Genomic DNA, 22,256 nt, shown 5'->3' with positions numbered 1-22,256 from the left:
CTAGAGAACTGGGCAGAGGAAAACGACCTGGATGTAAACAAAGAGAAGACAGTGCAAATTACATTCAGGAAGGGCGGAAAAATATCGCACAAAGACAGAATAACCTTATTTGACGAGCCGCTACAAGTTGTAGGGAAATATAAATACCTGGGAATTACATTACAGACAACAGCAACATCTTTCGGTATGCACGTTCAGGAAAGAGCAACAGCAGCCATCAAAGCCTCATACAACATTCCGAACATAACCAATCTGTTGACAAGCACAACGATGACACTATTCAAAACAGTAGTGGCGCCAGTTATAACATATGGAATATAGATTATTTGGGAAAAACTCAAGATCGGTGATATGATAAGAATAGAAAAAGTCAAGACTATGTTTATGAAACGGATACTGGGAGTCAGAAAAGCAGCGCCATCCTGCCTTGTATATGAGCTCATGAGAGAGACATATTTCGTAGATGATATCAGATTGCAGCACTGGCTAACATCAACAGGACCCTACTAGGAACTGGTAAGCATAAGAGACTGGAAGAAGAAGGAGATAGACCTAGAGTTCTACACCACATCAGCCATGCTAGACGACAGCTGGACCAGGGAGTGTAGGAGCCAGAGACACGTGACAAGACTCGCAATACACGGGTTTCATCATAAAATATGTGTGAACAACAAGTACCATGAACCGACCGAAGACTGCAAATGTGTGCTGTGCGGGCAAAGATGTAGGAAATACCACATCATAACGTGTGCGAAGAGAGTTAAATCAATAACAGACTATGGCAAAGACTAAAGTTGGACATTAATGCTCAACTCGAGCGCATTTTTCTCATCATCATCATTATTATTATTATTATTATTATTATTATTATTATTATTATTATTATTATTATTATTATTATTATTATTATATATATAAGTGAGAAGGCCACCAAAAGATTCAAACTACTGAAGAGACTAGCAGGAACCAAATGGGGTTGTTCAAGGACTACACTAAACACAACCTATAACACATAAAACCTGTCCTAAAACATGGTAACAAAGTCCTCATAACTGCATCAACTAGTGATAAACAGATACTGGAAAGAACACAAAACCAAGCCTTGCATCTTATCACTGGGGCAGTTAAAACCACTCCTACTGAAGCCATACAAATAATTACTTCTAACAAGTCATTATGGTAGATCTTGAAACTCAAGTCCTTCTAACTTATGAAAAATTAAGACTTCCAAATTCTGACAAATGGAACAGATATAACTCCACATCTAACTAAAGAACCAAAACAAATTTATACAGGAAGTCGTAAAAGATTAGGGAAAATCTAGAAATACTGACTCGAAAAGAATATATAATGCTTCAGTATAATCCAATAAATAATTTCAGAGTGAACTATCATATCGATCCAGATGAAAACTTCCAACTGAAGCAGGAAGCAAGGTAGGTAAGTGTAGAATTGTGAAAGACTTAGAAAACTTTCCCCAACAGCAGTGTCAGACAGGAAGACCGATGACATATCCAGATCCATAGTGTTATATCTGGGCAGCAGTTACAACAATAAAAAAAAAAGATGTAATTCGGGAGAAACCTTGCAAACTCTTTAAAGTGTGCAGAACTTCAACTAGTCCGAATTCTACTAAAGTTCTACTGCAGAGAAATATATTAGCTTCCTTCTAAATAAAAGACAAATATGGAACAAGCAAATGTAAAGAAATTACTTACAGTCACAACGACAAGCGAGAAAATATAGAGAATTAAACATAAAATCATACATTGCCTCTACACAGCAATGGCAAGATACAAAACCCATTTTGTGAAATAAGCAACAAATAAACTTTTGCACAAATCAGTTTTCTTCCGACTTGTTTTTACACTTCATAAAGATCACTATCACATTCGCAATATCTGACCAACGAGTTCAGTTGAATATAAATATCATTTCTCTTCAAGACAGCAGTATCTAACTACATTTTTGTGTGTTATAAAGAAATTTTGCTTAAGAGAGTAATAAACGTAACACAACTTACCCCCATTCTCCACACCTGCAGCAGGGTTGAAAATCAAATCACTTTTTATAAATAAGTTCAGCAAGATCAACATGAGATTTATAATAAAATGTGATTTTAAGAAGTGATAGCCAACAGAAATATTTCAAACTACAGAGAATTAAATATTTGTTAATGGAAATACTAAGCATGGAGCTGGACAATAAACAGAAGGAATAAAAATATGGAGCAATATTTAAAGCATACATTTTAGTGCAATTCTACTCAAAGCATCCAATAATATTACTATTGTTGTATTTAACTATATGGTGAAAAAACTGTTCTACAATTTTCCATATTTCTTATTAGTTCCATCCTCAGAGACATGCAGGAAAATGAAGTGAAATCATCACTTGAAAGGTGAGGTCGCGCAATAATGAAACACATATCAAGTTGCAGGATTTCAATACATTCATATCACGTTGTATAAACTGTCAGTAATTATTTAACAAATATTAAAAAATTACGTCATAACTAGGTTTCTAACCACGTATGAGTTGCTGCAGACGGATCACTCCTGCCAATGTCACAGACTAATATGTTTGAAGTTTTGGATCGAATACCCTTACTTACACCATTCAATCTACTGGTATTAGTTTACTGTACTCTGTAAAGTTGGTTGTCAAGTTTCTAAATACCAGTAACTGATTTTTATCTTAATTCTATTCTCTGTGTTATACAGAAGTGAAACAATGAAGGAGTTTCGGAAAGTTACGAGATATTACTTTATATGACTGAACACCAATGCAACCATCACAAAAGTCTCAAATTAAATATACAGAACATAGCATTTGCAGTAACCACAGCCTGACCATATCATACATGTATGGTATCACTCATAAGTGGAAACAGAAGTACAACAAATAATTGCCAACTAACGATTTTGTAATAAAATCTAACACCCATATGCTTATTTAAGTTATGGCCTCCATCATCTGTGAGGATGATAGAACTGATGTCTTGTTAGATCTTCTAATAAAATGTGTGTTATATAATTTTTCTTTCACAAGAACATTACTGTTTCTTCAAAATGAAGTAGATATCTGGATTGAAAATCTGAAAGACAGTACCGAATGAGAAATCACTTTCATTATCCAAGAACATGGAATATTTTTCTTAGTTGCCCAAAATGTGTAGAAAATGGAGGTCAACTTTTTTTTTTTTTTTGGTTTCCTTAGTTCTGGTTAGTATACACTACTGTAACATTATTACTTAATATGGTTCACACATTAGTCTTACTGCTAGACCAGGCTATGATTCCTCCAAAGTGAATCTACACAAAAAGAGATACGTGGGTATAAAATAACAAAATTTGAATCTGTTACGTTCTCTTTTTCCAAGTGAATAATAAAACTTGCAACACAGTCGGCATTTATAAAAACTGTTTAGAGTTGAACTTAGTGTTGTGCATTGATATGAAAGGAAACAGATCTTAAATAAAAAGCAGTTATCAAGAAGCAGTGATTTAAGAGATTTAAAATGATGTTGATATACTAGTGAAAAATCTCCGACAGATCATAACCAGCAATTGTTAAAAGTGTACCACATACAAGTTTAAATAATACGTGCATACAATATGAATAAATAATAATAAATTATTAAGATAAATCCAATTTAGGGATGGATCCAGGACACAAGAGAATTTAATAAAAACCTATACCAAGTTAGAGTTACAAGTGTCAGCAATAATATGCTTACCCGTGACAAAAGAGCTCAAAGTGAGCTCCTTGTACCCCACTACAAATCCTGTAACATCTCATTTCTCCCATAATCGCACTGCTTCCTTTATTCTTACACATGTATGCTTATAATCATTAGGCTGAAGAAAATCTTCAAGTTATTGTTGAATTAAGACACCAATAATAAGCAATTAGTAATGTGCAGCTGTCAAAAACAAAAGTGAACGCAGTTGTGAACAGTGAATATATTCTAAATCCACTTTGGATAACAGTAATTTTACATGATGCATACGCTTGTAGAATCACACTTGAAGCAGTTTTGGAACTACGGTGTTTAAGCAGGAGTCATTTGAAGAGTCCACTGCAAGAATGATGGATGTCACTTTCTTGTCGAAAATGAACCAAGACTGTCAATGTATAGCTTAAGACATATAGAATGTACATAGAGATTTACATGGCATTAACACTGATAGTCATTGTCCAGTAATGATCGGAAAATCACAGTTAAGCTTTGAGCGCTAAGCATTTCAAACTTTCAATTGCTTCTCCTGAAAAATGTATTCCAAATGACATCCATCATTCTTGTAGTGGACTCTTCATTTGTTATCCGCATCTCTAGAGCAGCAGTAGAGTGCTAGCTTAGTGATTCGAAGGTTGTGAGTTCGAGGCTTGTTTTATTTTGTTATCGTTCATTAGCAAAATAAATAATATTCAATTTATCAGTTGTACTCCATTATTGTTCTTTAGCGATATTAATAATATTCAAGTTATCATTTATATTCCGTTATCATTCTTCAGGGATGTAAATAATATTCAAGTTATCATTTATATTCTATTACTGTTTTTTAGCGATATAAATAATATTCAAATTATCATTTATATTCTGTTATCATTCTTTAGTGATATAAATAATATTCAAATTATCATTTATATTCTGTTACTATTCTTTAGCAATATAAATAATATTCAAGTTATCACTTATATTATATTATTGTTCTTTAGCGATATAAATAATATAAAATTAATGTTAGGTTTGGAACAATATAGTTCATAATACTAGTGTCAGTTTTTTCTTGTTATATTATTACATTGTACTATCCTGTAACACAATAAAATGAAAGGAAGTGACGAGGATTTGAGCCTGAGACGTTGACATCTAAATGCCGACACTCTTTTGACTGAGCTATGGGGACACAAGTAAAGAAGTATATGAGGAAAAATTGGCCCAATCCTCCTCCAAGACATCCTGATGATTTGTGGAAGCTCGTCCAGGATGCCTGGGATGTCATGGCTGAGAACAGTCACTATTTGAAAAGACTAGTCAATTCCATGCACACTCAACTGCAAGATGTGAGTGAGATGAGAGGAAGATGGACTAAATATTGGACCATGGCTTTTTGTTTTGTTTTTTTAATTTTTAATTGTTTGAATTTTTTTAAGGCAGACGCCAGTATGTTTGTTTTGTTTATGCCACAAAAGATATTTTTGTTGAGAATAAAATCTTTCTTTCTTTCCATTTGCAGTCATAATGTCATAATAAATAATGATAAAGTCATGGTATAACACACTTATGAACCTGTTAATTACCAAAACAGTCATAAAAGAGACAGAAGCAATATTTTCTCTAACTCTTAAACAAAAAAAAACATTAAAAGCACTAGGTTGTGTTCGAATGTACGACCTCATGAATACCAGCCTGGAATGCTACCACTATGCTACAATAGTAACATGCAGAACACTTCAATTATAAATGTAGATATCAGGTCACATGGTCCAACAACATGTAACATCGCCTGTCTCCAAATTAGCAAAGATACCCGAAGGGAACTTAGCTTCTAGAGAGCAGTCACTTTTTGTTTTGACAGCTGTACAAGCAGGAATAATTGACAATCATTTAATCTGCCTTATTGTTCTGACTGGGAAGTAACAGAAGTATGCTACTGTAAACTTTGAGAGAGTTGCTGAATGAAGAACAATTTAGTATAATTTGTTGTGGTGCTATGCGTCAGTTCAGATGCCACGAATTGTTAAGTGGACTGGTCATCTGGGACTCATTGTCTGATCTACACACTCTCCAAACTTAATCTTTCTATTTTACATTCACAAAGCTCAAAAGTTCCTACAATGTGTTGAACAAGGTTGTAATGAATGTGATGGACACTTAAATTTTTTAACAATGAGGAATCATATAAGTCATTGCTGATTTTGAGCACTTCCTTTAGAGATAGGCATGTTGTTGCTGGAACGCAAAACCTCTGTAATTAAGAATCACTGAGAATTCGGTTATAAGTTTTCATGAACTTTATTATTACTTTTAGGCCCTGAATGAGTCCCTGAAATGGATCCTACAGATTGTATGTATGGATATAAGTGCACAGTAAACCAGAAAATAATGCGTTTGTAAAATAAACATAACATTAAAAGTAGGCAACTCTACCTGTTCTCATGCTGGAAGTGCGATCTAAACCACGTGCTAAACTGTTGACTTCTTCATCTTCAGCAACTATAGTATGCATGTCAGGATTGCTGCTACTTCTGTGGGAGAGAAATTAACATTTACTTCATAAACATGTGCATTACGCTGCAATATATCACAAACATAAGACTCATTAGAGTCAACGGCAATTCGGAAGGCGGTAGTCTGCTAGCGTTTGCGTCGAGAGAGACAGATAGAGAGAGCAAGGCAGCGTACAACATTGCCACATCGTACTTCATGAGCATGTGCAATACAAACAGCACAGGAGAGAATTTAAATTATCAAAAGACAATAATGACCTTAGCCATTGACTACTGTAAGCATGACACCAAACAAACCCTCTTTCCTTCACTAAAAATATTCTTTGCAAGGTTCTCAACCCTACACCACATGCTTCTGCAGTCGTTTCTTGCGTGTTGGCAACATTGCAGTCAGCATCAAGATGGCCAGCAGCATTCTGCTCGTCAACGTTTTTAAAATACAGTAGCGTGAAAATTAATCCAAACACGACATATTTTTACATTTTCTGTCATTGTTGGCCTCACAGCTGCTCATACCGCTTTAATTGACATCTGTAGTACGTGTAATTCCATTGTTGAAGGTCTGTCATTATTTTTTTTATAATATGTGACATTTTGCCTGTCGTTTTGTACTTATAAGCCTGTCTCTCTCTTTGTCAACTCTGAAAGTTTTCATAAAATAAGTGATCACAATAGCGTCTTATTAGAAATCTTCTGGGAAAACACAGTAAATCCGAGGTCAAGTCCAGTGTCTGTCTGGAACTTCATCAAAACTGATGTCCATGAATTACAAACATCTCTACGACAAAAGCATGATGACTTTCTAAGGACTGAAGGAAATATGGAAAATGTATGGCATAAATTTAAGAGTATAATTTTCGAGGCATTAGTAAAATGTGTACCTTCTAAAATAATTAAGAAAAATCTGGACCCAGAATATTACACTAATTATATTCGCTACTTAAAGAAAAAAACAAGGCGCGCATTTAGTAAACGTAAACGAAGCCATGAGCATTGGGAAAAATATGTCGAATTAATTAAGAAACTTGAGTGTGAAAAAAGGATAGCTCAGGAAAATTTTCTAAAAACCATTTTAAAAGAAGATGAAAGTAACAATTGGAAACAGTTTTATAATTATGTACGCAGGAGAAAAGGAAAAAAATGAAGGAGTAGTGATTTTACGAAATGAAAACAGAGAATGTATAACTGATGACAAAGAAAAGGCCGACTTATTAAATTCCTATTTCATTTCGGTTTTCAATAATAATAATAATAATAATAATAATAATAATAATAATAATAATAATAATAATAATAATAATAATAATAATAATAATAATAATAATAATCATCCCTCTGATAGGAGTGGTTGTGTCACAGACCGTGAATGTGAACCAAATTCGACTTTCAAAATAACTTCCAAAGGGGTTAGAGAGAGAATAACGAAATTAAAAAGTCGGAAGTCTAGAGGACCAGATAGTATTGCTACAGAGATTCTTAAATTAGGTTCCGGGGCCATAATTCCATACTTAATGCGTATATTTCATGTTTCCATAAACAATGCAGCTATTCCATATGACTGGAAATCAGCTATAGTGGTACCCATACATAAAGGTGGAAATAAATTAGATGTCGGAAACTACAGACCGATTAGCCTTACATCTGTCGTATGTAAAGTCATGGAGCATTTGATATCGGATTATATTCGTCATGTTCTAAATGCGAAAGACTGGTTTTACAACCGCCAGCATGGTTTTAGGGAAGGCTTCTCATGTGATAGTCAAATTACGTCGCTGGTTCAGGATCTAGCTGAAGAGGTAGACAGAGGCGGAAGAATCGATGCAGTTGTGATTGATTTTTCGAAAGGATTTGATTTGGTGCCACATGACATATTAATAGATAAGTTAAGTAGGCTAGGAATAGATAAAAGAGTGGTGCTATGGATCCAAGAATTCTTAAAAGGTAGAACCCAGAGAGTTAGAGTAGGTCATGAAATATCGGAAATTGGAAATATAAGTTCAGGGGTGCCACAGGGCAGCATTCTGGGTCCATTACTCTTTATAATATACGTAAATGACCTATGCCAGAATATTACATCAAATGTGAGGCTATTTGCAGATGACTGCATTATCTATAGAAAGATTAGAAATAATTCAGATGTAGATGCTATTCAAACAGACTTGAATAAAATTTATAACTGGGCGTTAATGCATAGGATGAAAATAAATGGTTCTAAAAGTAAATCTATAACTTTTTGTAAAACCCGAGAGGAAACTAGTCTCAATTACGAATTCAGTGGTGTTGTAATTCCGCAAGTACAATGTTGTAAATACCTAGGAGTGTATTTAAACTCCAAACTTTCTTGGGGAGAGCATGTTGATAATGTTACGGGTAAAGCATGGAGGGCACTTCACTTTATTATGAGAATCTTGAGAAAGGCTAGCCCCAAATCGAGGGAAATAGCATATCTAACGTTAGTGCGACCGTTAATGGCATACGGAACTACATGTTGGGATCCCTATAGAATATATCAGATAAATTCCTTAGAAAGAATCCAGTATAGGGCAGCTAAATTTGTTAAAGGTAAAAGAGAAGATGGAAACGATACGATAAAAGAACTTAAATGGGAAACTTTGGAAAACAGACGTAGGAAAACTAGAATAACATCATTGTATAGAGCACATCTAGGTCAGAAAGCATGGGTAGACATAACGGCTTGGTTAGAAAAGCCAACGTACTATGGTAGGAACAATCATGATTTTAAAATCAAATGTAGGAAACAGAAAATGGATGTAGGTAAATTCTCATTTTTAAATAGAACTATAAATGATTAGAATGACCTACCTGCAGTGGTCTTTGAGGGCTGTCCTTCCTTAAGGAGATTCAAGAATAATTTAAAAAGTTGTGTATAAAGTGCAAATTAAAATTAAGGTGACATTTAACATTTAATTTTTTAAGGTGACATGTATTTATTTAGCCTGACGAGTTACTTCCTTGGTTTGAATTGTAAATTATTTAAAAATAGCGTGTAAGAGGGCCTTAGACTAGAAATGTTTAGTTTAAATGTAGTTCTGTTTATAAGTATGCATAAGGGTGTAATTATTTGACTTATTTGAACTGTTGTATCAGTGAAGAGAGGTGAGTCAGTGAAGTTATGGTTTTACAGTGCAGTGAATAGTTCCGATCAGTGATTCAGTGATAATTTATAGCGTCAATGAAATGTGTTCTATAGTGTCAGTGAAATGTGTGCTAAAGTGTCAGTGAAATGCGTCATAGTACCACTACAGTGAGTGAGATGAGAGTAAAGTGAAAGACTATTGAAACTTATGTAGGGCCTGTACATAATTACGTAGGTTGTAATGTAAAATTACGTATTTTATTTATGTTTTATTATTATTGCGTTAAATTATATTGTGTATTCTTATTGTATTGTGTATAAAATTGTATTGTGTATTGTTTATCATTTTATTGTGTATTGTTTATATTGTGTATACCACTGCCACCGGGTGCTTGCCCACTTGCAGTGTAAATAAATACATACATACATACATACATACATACATTTCAGTTGTGTTGAAGACTTAATACTGCAATCCTGTGTACATTCTGTCGTCTTCACAAATGGATACAACTCCACGAAAACGGTCTAAAATTATAACATTAGCAGAGCATTCTTCTATGACACAGAGGCAAATTGCTGCAGAATGTCACATCGGTTTGGCTACTGTTAATTCGATCATAAAACGATACAGGGAGACTGGATCCATCACACCCCAGAAAAAAGGAAACTGTGGCCGGAAAAGGAAGGCTTCACCTGCAGATGATCGTTTAATTGTCAGGAAAAGTAAATTAAATCCTAGACTAATTGCTGTCGACTTAACCCATGAGTTAATGGCTACCACTGGGGCGAATATTCACGTCACAACAGTGCGGTGTAGGCTTTTGGAAGCTGGACGAAGGGCTCATAAGCCTATTAAGAAGCAACTGCTAACCCCTGTTATGTGCAAAAAACGCTTAATGTGGGCAAAATTACATCAACACTGGACAGTGAATGACTGGAAGAATGTACTTTTTTCCGATAAGTCTCATTTCGAGGTCCACGGCCACCGTGTTTCTTACGAACAGAAAGGATCCGAAAAAGTAACAGCAGCTCATCTCCAACAAGCACCCAAATATCCCCCTAAAGTAATATTTTGGGGTTGTTTTACACATGAAGGGCCTGGAGCATTAATACCTATCAAGGGAATGATGAATTCTGACAAATATATTCACTTATTGGAAACCAGAATCGTACCCCAGCTGCAAAAATCATTTCCGGATGACAGAGGTGTGTTCCAACAAGACCTGGCACCATGCCATACGTCTCGAAAAACTACAGAATTCTTCAACAAGAAGAATATTCAGGTACTCCCCTGGTCAGGCAACTCATCCGACATTAACCCCATTGAGAACTTGTGGTCAATTTGCAAAAGAAGAATGCAAAAAATGGATTGTCCTACAAAGGAGAATATGATTTCTACCCTCATTGGTGTATGGTTTCGCGATGAAGAAATGAAGAATATTTGTGAGAAATTAGTGGAATCCATGCCAAATCGTCTCAGAGCTGTTATTAGGAACAAGGGAGGCCACATAGATTACTGAGGTATGTCTTAGATCCTTTTTTTATCCCGTTTGAGTGTTTTTGCATAAGTAATTATGTTGTTCGGATTAATTTGCACGCTACTGTAATTAAACACCTTAAACACTATTTTCCGTGCCTGCCTGTGCAATATTTGTCTTTTTACAGTCTCTTTTTCCATTTATTTATCTTACACACACAGTAAATGTTAGTTTTACTTATTCAATGTATTGAAACACTCACACATGAACAAAAGAAATCGGGAAGTACTTGTTATAGACTGATTCCGATTTGTTCTACTGTACAAGCTTGTGATGTCACGTCTGTTTTTGCAGTTGTCTGAGGAACAACTGCCTGTGACTTAACAGACTCTATTAAAATTCTGACATTGAGTGCCATTTATGAGCTGCAGTCAAATGAAAACGGGTCACCGTGCATATTATTTCATGGCGGGCAAGTTGGTACTACTGGAATTTGATTACTGGACTGATATTTGATGGCAACTCGCGAAAGCACAGTTACAACCTCTGCTTACACACTAGTCATTCGTTTATTGTGCTGAAATTGAGGTTAGGTGTGTTCGTCCAACATCACATGGAGGCAGGTAAAGAAGCACAGCGAAGTGTAGTGCGATTTTTTACTGCTAAAGTAGGAGGACTAGAAATCCATCGTCGCACGTCTGCTGTTTACGACGAACACAGCATGTCATGGTTCGCGTGTACTGGAATGGCACAAGAGATTCCAAGAGGGATGCATGTCACTGCAAGACAATGTTCGCCCAGGACAGGCTCATCATGCCATTACTCCTGCTGTTATTGCTGAGGGTGATGGTCTTATATGGGGAAATTGACGGATCACTGGTGGGAATAAGTCACGGTTTCATACACGTTGTTGCGACGAAGCACCTGCATTACTGAAAAATCTGCGTACAATGGGTTCCACATCAGTTGATGGAGGAACACAATGGCTGCTTCACTGGGTCACTTGCAATGATACCACGAGGAAGAGTATATTTCTATCCCGTATTGTCACAGGAGATGACTCATGGTGTCATCATTTTGAACCAGAGAGCAAATGGCAGAGCCAACAATGGAAACACATGGATTCTCCCCCACCAAAAAAGTCCACAGCAATACACACAAGTTCCGGTAAAGTCATGTTGACATTCTTCTTGATTCTAGGGGTCCTCTGCTTGTTGAATTTCTCGAGTAGGAGCCACAATCAATGCACAGCATTATGTAGAAACTTTACAGAAACTCAGACGCGCCATTACGTCAAAACACCCTGGAATGCTATCGAATGGCATTATTCTTCATGGTAATGTCTGCTCACATACTGCCAATTCCATGAGGAATAGGATTCAGAGATTTGGTTGGGAAACACTTCAACATCCCCCCCCCCTTAAGTCCAGATCTCTCCCCATGCAATTTTCACATTTTTGGAGAGTTGAAGAAAGACATTCGTGGACTTCGTTTTGCATCGGACAAAGACATATGTGACTGGGTAAAGAACTGGTTCGGTAGATAGCCCACAAGCTTTTTCAAGCATGGGATTGATCGTCTTGTCTCGCAGTGTAATAAACAGTTTCGGAGATTACTTTTGAAGTAATAAATATCCTATTATCTTTTTGGCATATGACCCATTTCATTTGACTGCCCCTCATAGTATTAATTGAAAAGAGAAACAGAGATTTGTACAGTGTCCGTTAAATGTCCTTCCTATCACATCAACACATTGATGGTCTGATTCTGAAAACACGTGGGCTGTGTCATTTCAGTGAAAATGATGGGAAATTTCTCTGTACACTTTGGGAAGTACTTAATTACATAAATCTCATTACCATAGTAATATAAGCATACCTCAGATGTCTGCCACGAGATGGTGCAATGTATGTTGAACGTGGCACAAAACTGGGACTACGTGGAGGTGATATGTTATTTAAGGGATGGTCACCAACAGGATGAGGCAATATGCACTGGTATGTAACGAAAGTTGTCAATAAACTGTGGCGACCATGTTGATCATGATGTCCTTCCTGTAAGGCCTGAAAGTGAAATGAATATTAAGAACTCACTTGAAGCTGACAACATATTACGGGTATCTCACATAGTATAGGTGCATGGTACTGAAAACAATGACAACTCAGTAAAGATGTTGGAAAGTTAATCAGTAATGACAACATGATTTGACAATGTTATTAATATAAAAATTATTGAATTAAATTTGTGTATGCCTAATTTATTCCAGTTATTCAGACTTTTTTTTTTCAAATTGTACAAAATTCTGTGTGTATCCAATGTCTACACACTTCACTTGCGTGATTCGGGTTCCACATAATGTGGATAGATGGCAGGACAGTAACTCATTTTTCAAGTTTCACACCACTTCAGAGGGACCATGCTGTGCATGTGTACTATCTGTGAAGAGTTTTATCGTGTACTATGGTGAGTGTATGTGTAAGAGTTCGTGTAAGTGTCGTGTATGGAGTGGATGAGGATGATAACAAAGATGAAGACGGGACAAGGGAGAAGTGGAAACTCAGTGCTGGCATGTAAACTACTCCTGTCAAATTGCAGCAAGGATGCCACCAGGATTAACGTCCCCACCCAATGGACGAATCACTATCAACAGTGGCATATGCCTTCTTTTTATATGCACTGCGGAGAGATTTGGAATTTAACCCTGGCATACTGGTGCACAATCTAGTGACTGGAATAACTTGGACTAAACTAAATGAGTAAATTGGTAATCATTTTGTACAGTACAAAAATTCTTTTTTGAAAAACATCTTAAAATTTAATGATGGAATGCAGTTATTTTTTATTTGTAATTAAGAGTTTCCAAGAGGTATTTGTTATAAAGTGTAAGGATGAAAGTGGGAAGACTTGAGGATTTATACATTTCAAGAAGTTATTAACTGCTGAGCACTCACACCACATGAAGAATGGCGTGAATGGAATAGATTCAAAACATACACTTATCTCACTATACTGACCTCATTTTGTGTGAAATTAACTTATGGTTGTCATTTTTGGATAAAGTTATATTTTTATTTCGTGTCATACACTTTATATATCGACTCCTTTCTGTTCAGTGCATTTTCCAATGTTCTGAACCTAGTCGCACACAAATCAATAGCTCAGAAAACAATAGTAGTTAAATAGGATGATATTTAAATCAAAATATATGTTAGACACAAAAAAAATTATTAAGTAACAAAGTACAAGCTTAAATATCTAAAACACAGAAGACAAATCATATGAATTAAACAAATAAATATATAGGCGAATAAATAAAATTTACAAAAGAAACAAAATTTAAGAGGTGATGAGACAAGTAGGCAGAGTGGACAGCGGGAGGAAAGGTGAGGGAGGGAGAGAAACTGAGACATTCATCTATCAAATCCATTAACTTAACTGTAATGCAATACTGCTGTAAACCAATCACACCAGCGTGCTCTCTTATCATACTGGCCATTGAACTGGAGATCACATGTTAAAATCTGTCACTGGAAGGAAAGTAATGGTTTCATTCATGCATACACATTTTCGAGAACTTCCTAGATTGAAAACAATCAGGAGTCGCACTTCTCTACATCAGAATTCTAGTAAATGGAACATTCTCGAAGGCAATCCTCACATGCTCCATTTCAGTGCAGAACGATGTATTCTATCAGATGTGTTGTTAGACACAGAGGTTCTTGCAGAGCACATATTTGAACTGTATTCTGGTGACATGTGCACTGCGTAGGACAACTTATCGACCTGCCATTGACCAGGCAACTACCATGTTTCAGATATATTACGTCATGTTAGTATGAAGGAAATTGCCAGGCTATATGAGCCAATCTTCAATATGTAGGATTGCAAATGAGAAGATTCCATTCTACATCATAAGCTGCATGAGCTGGACCGTGGCGTTCACTAAGTGGGCTCTATAGCAAGCAGAAAAAGATTCTATCTTCTTGGTTACCATGCTGTTTGATTCCATAACACTGGCAACATCCATTACTAGAGTAACATGATCCCTTACTGGATGCGGGAGACTACATTCCAGGTCAACATGTTGGCTTGTACAGATATATTCAGTAACCACCAGACTTTATGACCACATTCTGAATGGAGATTGATACATCCACTTTCTGCAGTATGTGCTCCTGATGTTACTGGAAGATGCGCCATTTGAGAGCAGGCTTGGTGTGGTATGAACATGAAAGTATAGTGAGAAAGGTGAATGAGACAGAATGAACCAGCATCCTTATCCCATTAGTTTTCCTTGTGACGCTACTTAAACATGATTTCCCAGCAGCTCAGGATGTGCTTCTAAATGATGATTCTGAAGAGACTACAAATACGCTCGGATAGACAGGCTTACCAGTTCAAACACTTCTTACAAACATATTATATTGTTGCTGTTTAGTCAACCATCTGAAGACAGGTCTGAATCTCACAAGTGATACCAACAAGACAACTAGGCCAGTAGATAATGGGGTAGCGGCCAGTTCCTTTCTCTCTATTGCATACATCGCTGTCTAGCTACATTTACACTAATCAGACTTCAGATGTTGTAGATTATTGTACTGTATTGCATTGCACTGCTTACAAGACTACAAATAGATTCAACCAGACGGATTTATCACAGGATCACCTATGCATGGAAAAGGATATGAAATGGAAAAAAAAAAAAAAAAAAAAAAAAAAAAAAAAATTTTAGATTTGCTACATGGAATGTACAGGGAATTACCCATAAAGAAGAACAGTTGGATGATATCTTAGCAAAAAAACAAATTTCCGTAGCTTTTATATCAGAAACTAAGAACAAATTACAAGGAACAAAAGAGACACAAAATTACTTGCAATTTTATTTAGGTGTAAAACACAATATCCGAGCTAAACAGTAATAATACTAATGATACACAAAATATTTAAGAATGCCATTACTGAATATCATTTTTGGAATAAAAGAGTTATACAAATATGTCCCAAAATATCTAGGGGCTACTTGATTATACTAGGGACTTGTGCACAAACAGGAGTAGCTGATGAGGAGACTGATAAATTTTACTACAAACTACGACATATCTTGAATAAAGTCAATAAGAACGATTTCATCACACACATGGAGGATTTTAATGCCAGAATAGAAAACTCTAAAGTAGAACAAAACATAGGCATATTCGGTGAAAGTACTCACAATCGAAACAGAAATTGTCTGATAGACTTTGTACTGTATAATCAACTAAAAGTCATGAATACATTTTTCAAACACAAAGACAGTCATAAGCAAAAGGATCAGAATCAGTAATTGATAATATTATAAGCAACAATAAATTAGCAGACTTGGTTCTAGACACCAGAGTCTTCCGAGTCCCAGAAATGGAGTCGTGATTATTATATGCTATTGTGTCCACTTCGTATGATACCATGATGTATAAGTAAAAACAAAATTACTCGATCCTAGCACACAATTATTATCATGTCGTGGGGTTTCTGCGAAAAACGTTTAACTCCATTTTTCTAAGTTTTGAGAAAAATGGAGTTGAAGTTTCAGCAATCTAAAAAAAAAAAAAAAAATAGAAATATGTAAGTGACAATTATTTATTTGAAACAAATGTTTCTAACAACACTGTCTAAATGAAATATGGCATTCATATAACATTTCTGAACATTCAACTACATTAATTACCAATTAATGAGAAGAATATGTAAAAAATATGGACTTAGTGGTTCTTCCCAGACAAACAATTGTAGGATTCCATAAGGAAAAAACAATTATTAATACTCCCAGTCTGAATCATTACTACCACTGTTTTAAGCTCCAGGTCCTTAATTGATGCTGAGGTGAGTAGTTGTTCATACCAGCTGTGGATTTCTTCTGGTATAGATCCACTTCTGCAAAGTTTCAGCAAATCTCGGTTTTTTTTTTTTTTTTTTTTTTTTTTCTGGAGGCTACTTATTGGCAAATGTTTACTATACATTTTCTCAGCTCAGTCCTTTTATTCAATCTCTTCTGATGACCTCTTCCACTTGTATTGATAAATTGATAAGTACTTGAATGGCCACACCAATAGAACTAAGTGTCAGGGTGTGCTTCACAGTATTTGAAACATCTGACCATCAGCAAACTCATTTATTCCCTAAAGTGTGTGCGGTTTTGTTTTTTTAAGTGTTTATTTACTTAGTTGTTTCAGGTCAACATTGAAATTTTAAATCCTTTACAACAAAGGGAGATTTTTTTATATTCTTTCGGTGAATTTGCTCTAGCAACTCGAGAAATGTTTAGCCAGTCCCATATTGTATAAATTGAAATGTGTTTCTTAGCTGTTTCAATTGAACAATGAACGGAGTCAACCTCCATGAAACTATGTCCACTTTCCAGAATCAACCACCGATGTGGCTCAGTCTGTTAAGGCGCTTGCCTGCCGGTGTGAAGTTGCACTCGGGCGAGAGTTCAATCCCCGCTTGGGCTGATTACCTGGTTGGGTTTTTTCGAGGTTTTCCCCAACCGTAAGGTGAATGCCAGGTCATCTATGGCGAATCCTCGGCCTCATCTCGCCAAATACCATCTCGCTATCACCAATCTCATTGACGCTAAATAACCTAGTAGTTGATACAGCGTCGTTAAATAACCAATTAAAAAATCCAAATTCTCCTGTTCTATCACTTCTAAGTTAGTAGCTTAAATTAGGTACAGGCTTAGAAAACGTTTTGTCACACAGATACTTTATAAGTCCCAGAAAGGAGGCAGTGCGCATGATCAGACATAGAATGAAACAAAACTAATTTTATTACCTCAACTAGCCGTTCTCTTGTGAACCAGGTCGCTTGTCCTCTGATCATGTGCACTGCCTCCTTTCTGAGACTTACGAAGTATCTGTGTGACATTAAAAGAGCTACAATATGCTGAATTCGGTTTTGTCCTCCACAATTATCTCAGACTTTATCTGGATTATTATTGGTCAAGAAATGCATAAGGCACGTTCCAATTTCTGTTAAAAAGCAAAACTTAATAATGTTAATTATCAGTAGTGTTGATGGACTTGCAGGATTCTCCCTGTATAAGAGGCTGCAGGAAATTATATAAAAGTTCTGTGAAAATCCACTAAGTGATTTTAAAGGCTTTTCCCTGGCAATAAAATGTCATTTTAGGACTTACTGAAAACTGACCAAGACTACAACTCCAAAACTGTACCTCACAGGAGTAAGTGGGTTTTCCTAGACAATGGAACATAACATTTTACATATTCAGATAACAATAACTCCATTTTCAGCAAAATTGGAGTTACAGGGTTTTTGCAGAAACCCCACAATATAAAGTTCACATACTTAACGACTCTAGTACTAAATGGTTGTATCAAGAGAGTCTGAAGTAAAAAAAAAATAGAAACTGGCACAGTAGTTGAAGAGAAATGGAAGAACATCACAGACATAATAAAGCAAGCTGCATTCGAAAGCTTTGTACTAAGAAAAAGTGACTCAGGAAAAGAGGACTAAGGAAATGGGATGATAGAGTAAAACAAACTATTGAAAATAAACGAGAAGCATATAAGAAATATCTCAATACCAGAAAAGATGAAGATAAGATTGAGTATCACTTAAAAAGAGCAATTGCTAAACGTGAGGTACAAAAATGGGAGGAGTTCGCATCTTTCTTACAAAATGATGTAACACGATCTCAAGCATAGATATATAAAATTCTAAAATTAATGACCAAAGAAATTAAACAATCTGTTTGACTTAATACAATTACACAGGACTGATGGTTAAAATATTATCAATATTTATGTGATCAAAAAACCTCCCCACTTATTATGCAGCACTCAGTAAAGTTAGATACAGAACCCATCTCACCTCCTACATAATAGCCAAATTGGCTAGTCTCTTATATATGAGACAACTCATCCTGCCTAAGGTATTCCGTGGTTTTCCTAAGGTGTAAGACAAATGTCGGGATGAGCCCTATAAGAAATGGGCCATGGACCTATATGCCCTTCCCCATACATATTCCCCTTTAATATAAACGACGTATGCCCTAGTTCAGAACCTATAAATTGTCTTTTAAATATACGCGTTCACTCAATTAGTCGCAATTTGAAAGGACAGGGACCTCTCAAATTGCAGATTTAGATTTCACGGCGCTTCTTCCGACGGCCTTCACATGCTTTGTCATCGAACAACAGATGACAGCGTCTCGCCATCCTAACGGCAAACACCAGCCATCTCCTCCTCGCCCCGTTGCATGATCACTTGATCAAATCTCAGTCCCCCTCGCGTATGTGGTACCTAAGAGGTTACGTCCAATTTCGGCTTCCCCTTCAAAATTTTCTAGAGCTCCTTCAGTGGAGCAGCGTAACCCGGAGTGAGACTAGTGGCCAACAGGCTTGGAGCTCACATACTTAGTTTTGTACAGCCCCCAACCCCTTGCAAGGACACGTATTGCGTACCTTTTAAATTTGTCCTCCCAATTCTCTTTCGATTTTTCGATTTTTTTCGATCTCACTGGAAAAACCTTAAAAGCATAAAGCATAATAAAGCACCAGGTGAAGACTGTATAAACATAGAACTTCTCAAACCTGCAGTTGGACCATTTTTGATAACATTCCTAAATTTCCTAAATACGATTTGGAATGAGACAGCACCACCTAGTAGTTGTCGAAATCTATTGTGATACCTATTTACAAGAAAGGAGACAGAAATGATTGCAATAATTATAGACGAATTAGCCTATTAAATGCTGGTTACAAAATTTTTTCCAACATAATTAAACACAAGTTAAATGGATATTTTGAGGACATGTTTTTTTATTTTTATTTTTTTATTTTATTGGGTTTTTTACGACGCTGTATCAACATCTAGGTTATTTAGCATCTGAATGAGATGAAGGTGATAATGCCAGTGAAATGAGTCCGGGGTCCAGCACCGAAAGTTACCCAGCATTTGCTCATATTGGGGTGAGGGAAAACCCCGGAAAAAAGCTCAACCAGGTAACTTGCCCCGACCGGGATTCGAACCCGGGCCACCTGGTTTCGCGGCCAGACACGCTGACCGTTACTCCACAGGTGTGGACTTGAGGACATGTTAGGGGAAGAATAGAATGGATTTAGGAAAGGGAGATCATGTTGTGAGGGTATTTTACAATTAAATATTTTATAGAAAAACATCGTTAATTTAATATAGAAACACATTATTGCATTCATTGACTTAAAGAAAGTTTTTGACAAAGTAAACTTCAACACACTGTTAGAAATATTGGCATGACCATAGTCCACAACAAGTAATTCAAAACATTTATACAAAAAAAAAAAAAAAAAAACAGTGATTTCTGTTAAAACTGATGATAAACTATCTAACTGAGACATACAAAGTATGGATTTTTTATTTATATAGTCTGATACAAATACATGTGTTTGCCAAGACAGAATATTTCACAAGTGTGTTTTAGAAAATAAACAGTGTTGTTCATAAAATATAGTTTCTAAATAATTATGTTCCATAAATCAACAATGCAAATCGATAATGTAAATCAACAATGTCTTACATAATGTGTGTGCCATATAAATGGTTTCTAAAAATTGCAACAGAGAATTTTATTATTGTTGTTAAAATTTCTTCCTGAACTTACTGTCTGATTTTATATTTTTTACGACATTTAACAAACAACAAGCAATCTTGGCACAGTTCCCCTTGGCGCTCAGCAATAATTCTGTAACACTAATATTATTGATATAACTATTTTTTTTTTTTAAAGGGAATTTTTGGCGTGTATATCTCCTTGTTTTCCTTGTCCAGATCAGAGAGCCGGGAGATTGTCTCTTCAAACCTTATCATAGGATCAGTGATCTCGGCTTCATCTTTTTTCCCGATTTATTGCAATTATGTCTATTCGACAAATGTTACCACTTTCTGCTACAGAATGGATCTCTTCATAAACTTCAATATTTTGCAATTTGAGGGCCTTGACTATAGTTGCTCGAAAGATACTGTGAAATTTTATACATAGTAGCTCTCTCTGGGGGCATCTTCCATGCACATGAGATAAGGTTTCAGCAGCTTGTGCCCGAAGAACACCCTGGAAGTGATTGCACAGGGATAACCATCACTGTCATTTTGAGCATGTCCCTCCATTCAGAGCAATTTTACATGGAAATCTTCACTGACAAAACTAAAGTCATGATAAGATGAAAGAGTAATGGAACGGTATATATCATATGTACTTCGGTACATTATAATATATATATATATATATATATATATATATATATATATATATATATATATATAATATAAAGTCATGATGTTCTGTGGCAAAGAACCAGTACCAAGTAAGATTTGTATAAGTGACAAAATTTTAGAAAGAGTTAATGAATTCAATTATCTTGGCTTTAAACTATCATTTTTAGAAGATTTCGATATTCTTGCAAAAATTTTTAAATTCAATAAAGCCATGGGCATCATGAACAATGTAATTAAACCTTCCCTAGTTCAAAAACATATCCACTGTCGTCTACACAAAACCTAGCAAGACCGGTCCTTTCTTATGGCAGTGAGTTTGGACTTTAAGAAAGAATGATGAAAATAGAATTACTGCTAGTGAAATGAAGTTCATGTGCTGAACAGCTGGCTATAACAAATGGAATCATAAAAGAAATGAAAACATCCTACAAGAACTCAGAATGGAATCAGTACAGCAGAATAAACACTGATACAGATCGATTATTTAGTCCTGACAGCTCAGCAACGCAAAAGAGGGGAAGTAATAGGAGGAGTGGGGAGAGTTCCGGAGTAGAGATAGGGCGAGCGGTCGGTAAAGGCAAGCGAGTGAATAACCCAAACAACCCTTCGCGTAACTAAATGGACTAGCTTGTCCCACGCGCACATCTCCGGCGACTGTCAGGATTAAATAATCGTACTGTACCAAGATAACTGGCACAGTCATGTCAAGCGTATGCCTAGAGCAAGGATCCCTTGAGCAGTCTTGAATTACAGACCAGCAAGAGAAAGAACACTAGGATGCCCTGTGAAGAGATGGAAGAAAAATTTTGTAGACCGGGACAGTTCTTTTTAGGACTATTACCTGTTAGGAAGATGATGACATTATATTATGTTATATTATACTGGGTGTAGTGGAAAAAATTTCAGGTATGGATTCCTTATATGTATAGAAGAAAGAAATGGTTATATCAAGATGGGTATAGAAATGCTTGGGTTAAAAAAAAATTATGGTTTATTTAATGACACTTGCAACTGCTAAGATTATATCAGCATCGCCGGTGTGCCAAAATTTTGTCCCACAGAAGTTCTTTTACATGCCACTAAATCTAGTGACATGAGTCTAGGCCGGGATCAAATCTGCAACCTCGGGCACAGAAGGCCAAGGCTATACCAACTGCGCCAATCAGCACGACTGCTTGGTTTATGAGTTA

The 22,256-nt window shown here is 35.9% G+C and overlaps 1 protein-coding gene across 5 annotated transcripts in view; it reads right to left on the bottom strand.

The window, feature by feature from the left end:
- Positions 1-22,256, bottom strand: part of Zir (dedicator of cytokinesis) — a 302,289-nt gene that overhangs the window by 194,716 nt on the left and 85,317 nt on the right. For 4 of the 5 annotated variants that reach the window (XM_069836641.1, XM_069836643.1, XM_069836644.1 and 1 more), the window contains 3 exons: positions 12,694-12,878; positions 6,158-6,255; positions 2,024-2,038 (listed from right to left, as the gene is read on the bottom strand). In XM_069836641.1, coding sequence (XP_069692742.1) covers positions 2,024-2,038; positions 6,158-6,255; positions 12,694-12,878 — 298 coding nt within the window. The remainder of the gene's footprint in view (positions 1-2,023; positions 2,039-6,157; positions 6,256-12,693; positions 12,879-22,256) is intronic. The other variant, XM_069836642.1, reaches the window with a different exon arrangement.

Source organism: Periplaneta americana, chromosome 10 (assembly GCF_040183065.1).
Source record: "Periplaneta americana isolate PAMFEO1 chromosome 10, P.americana_PAMFEO1_priV1, whole genome shotgun sequence".
Classification (NCBI taxonomy): Eukaryota; Metazoa; Arthropoda; class Insecta; order Blattodea; family Blattidae; genus Periplaneta; species Periplaneta americana.
Note: the sequence above shows the minus strand (reverse complement) of the source record. Positions and strands in the feature narration are given on the sequence as shown.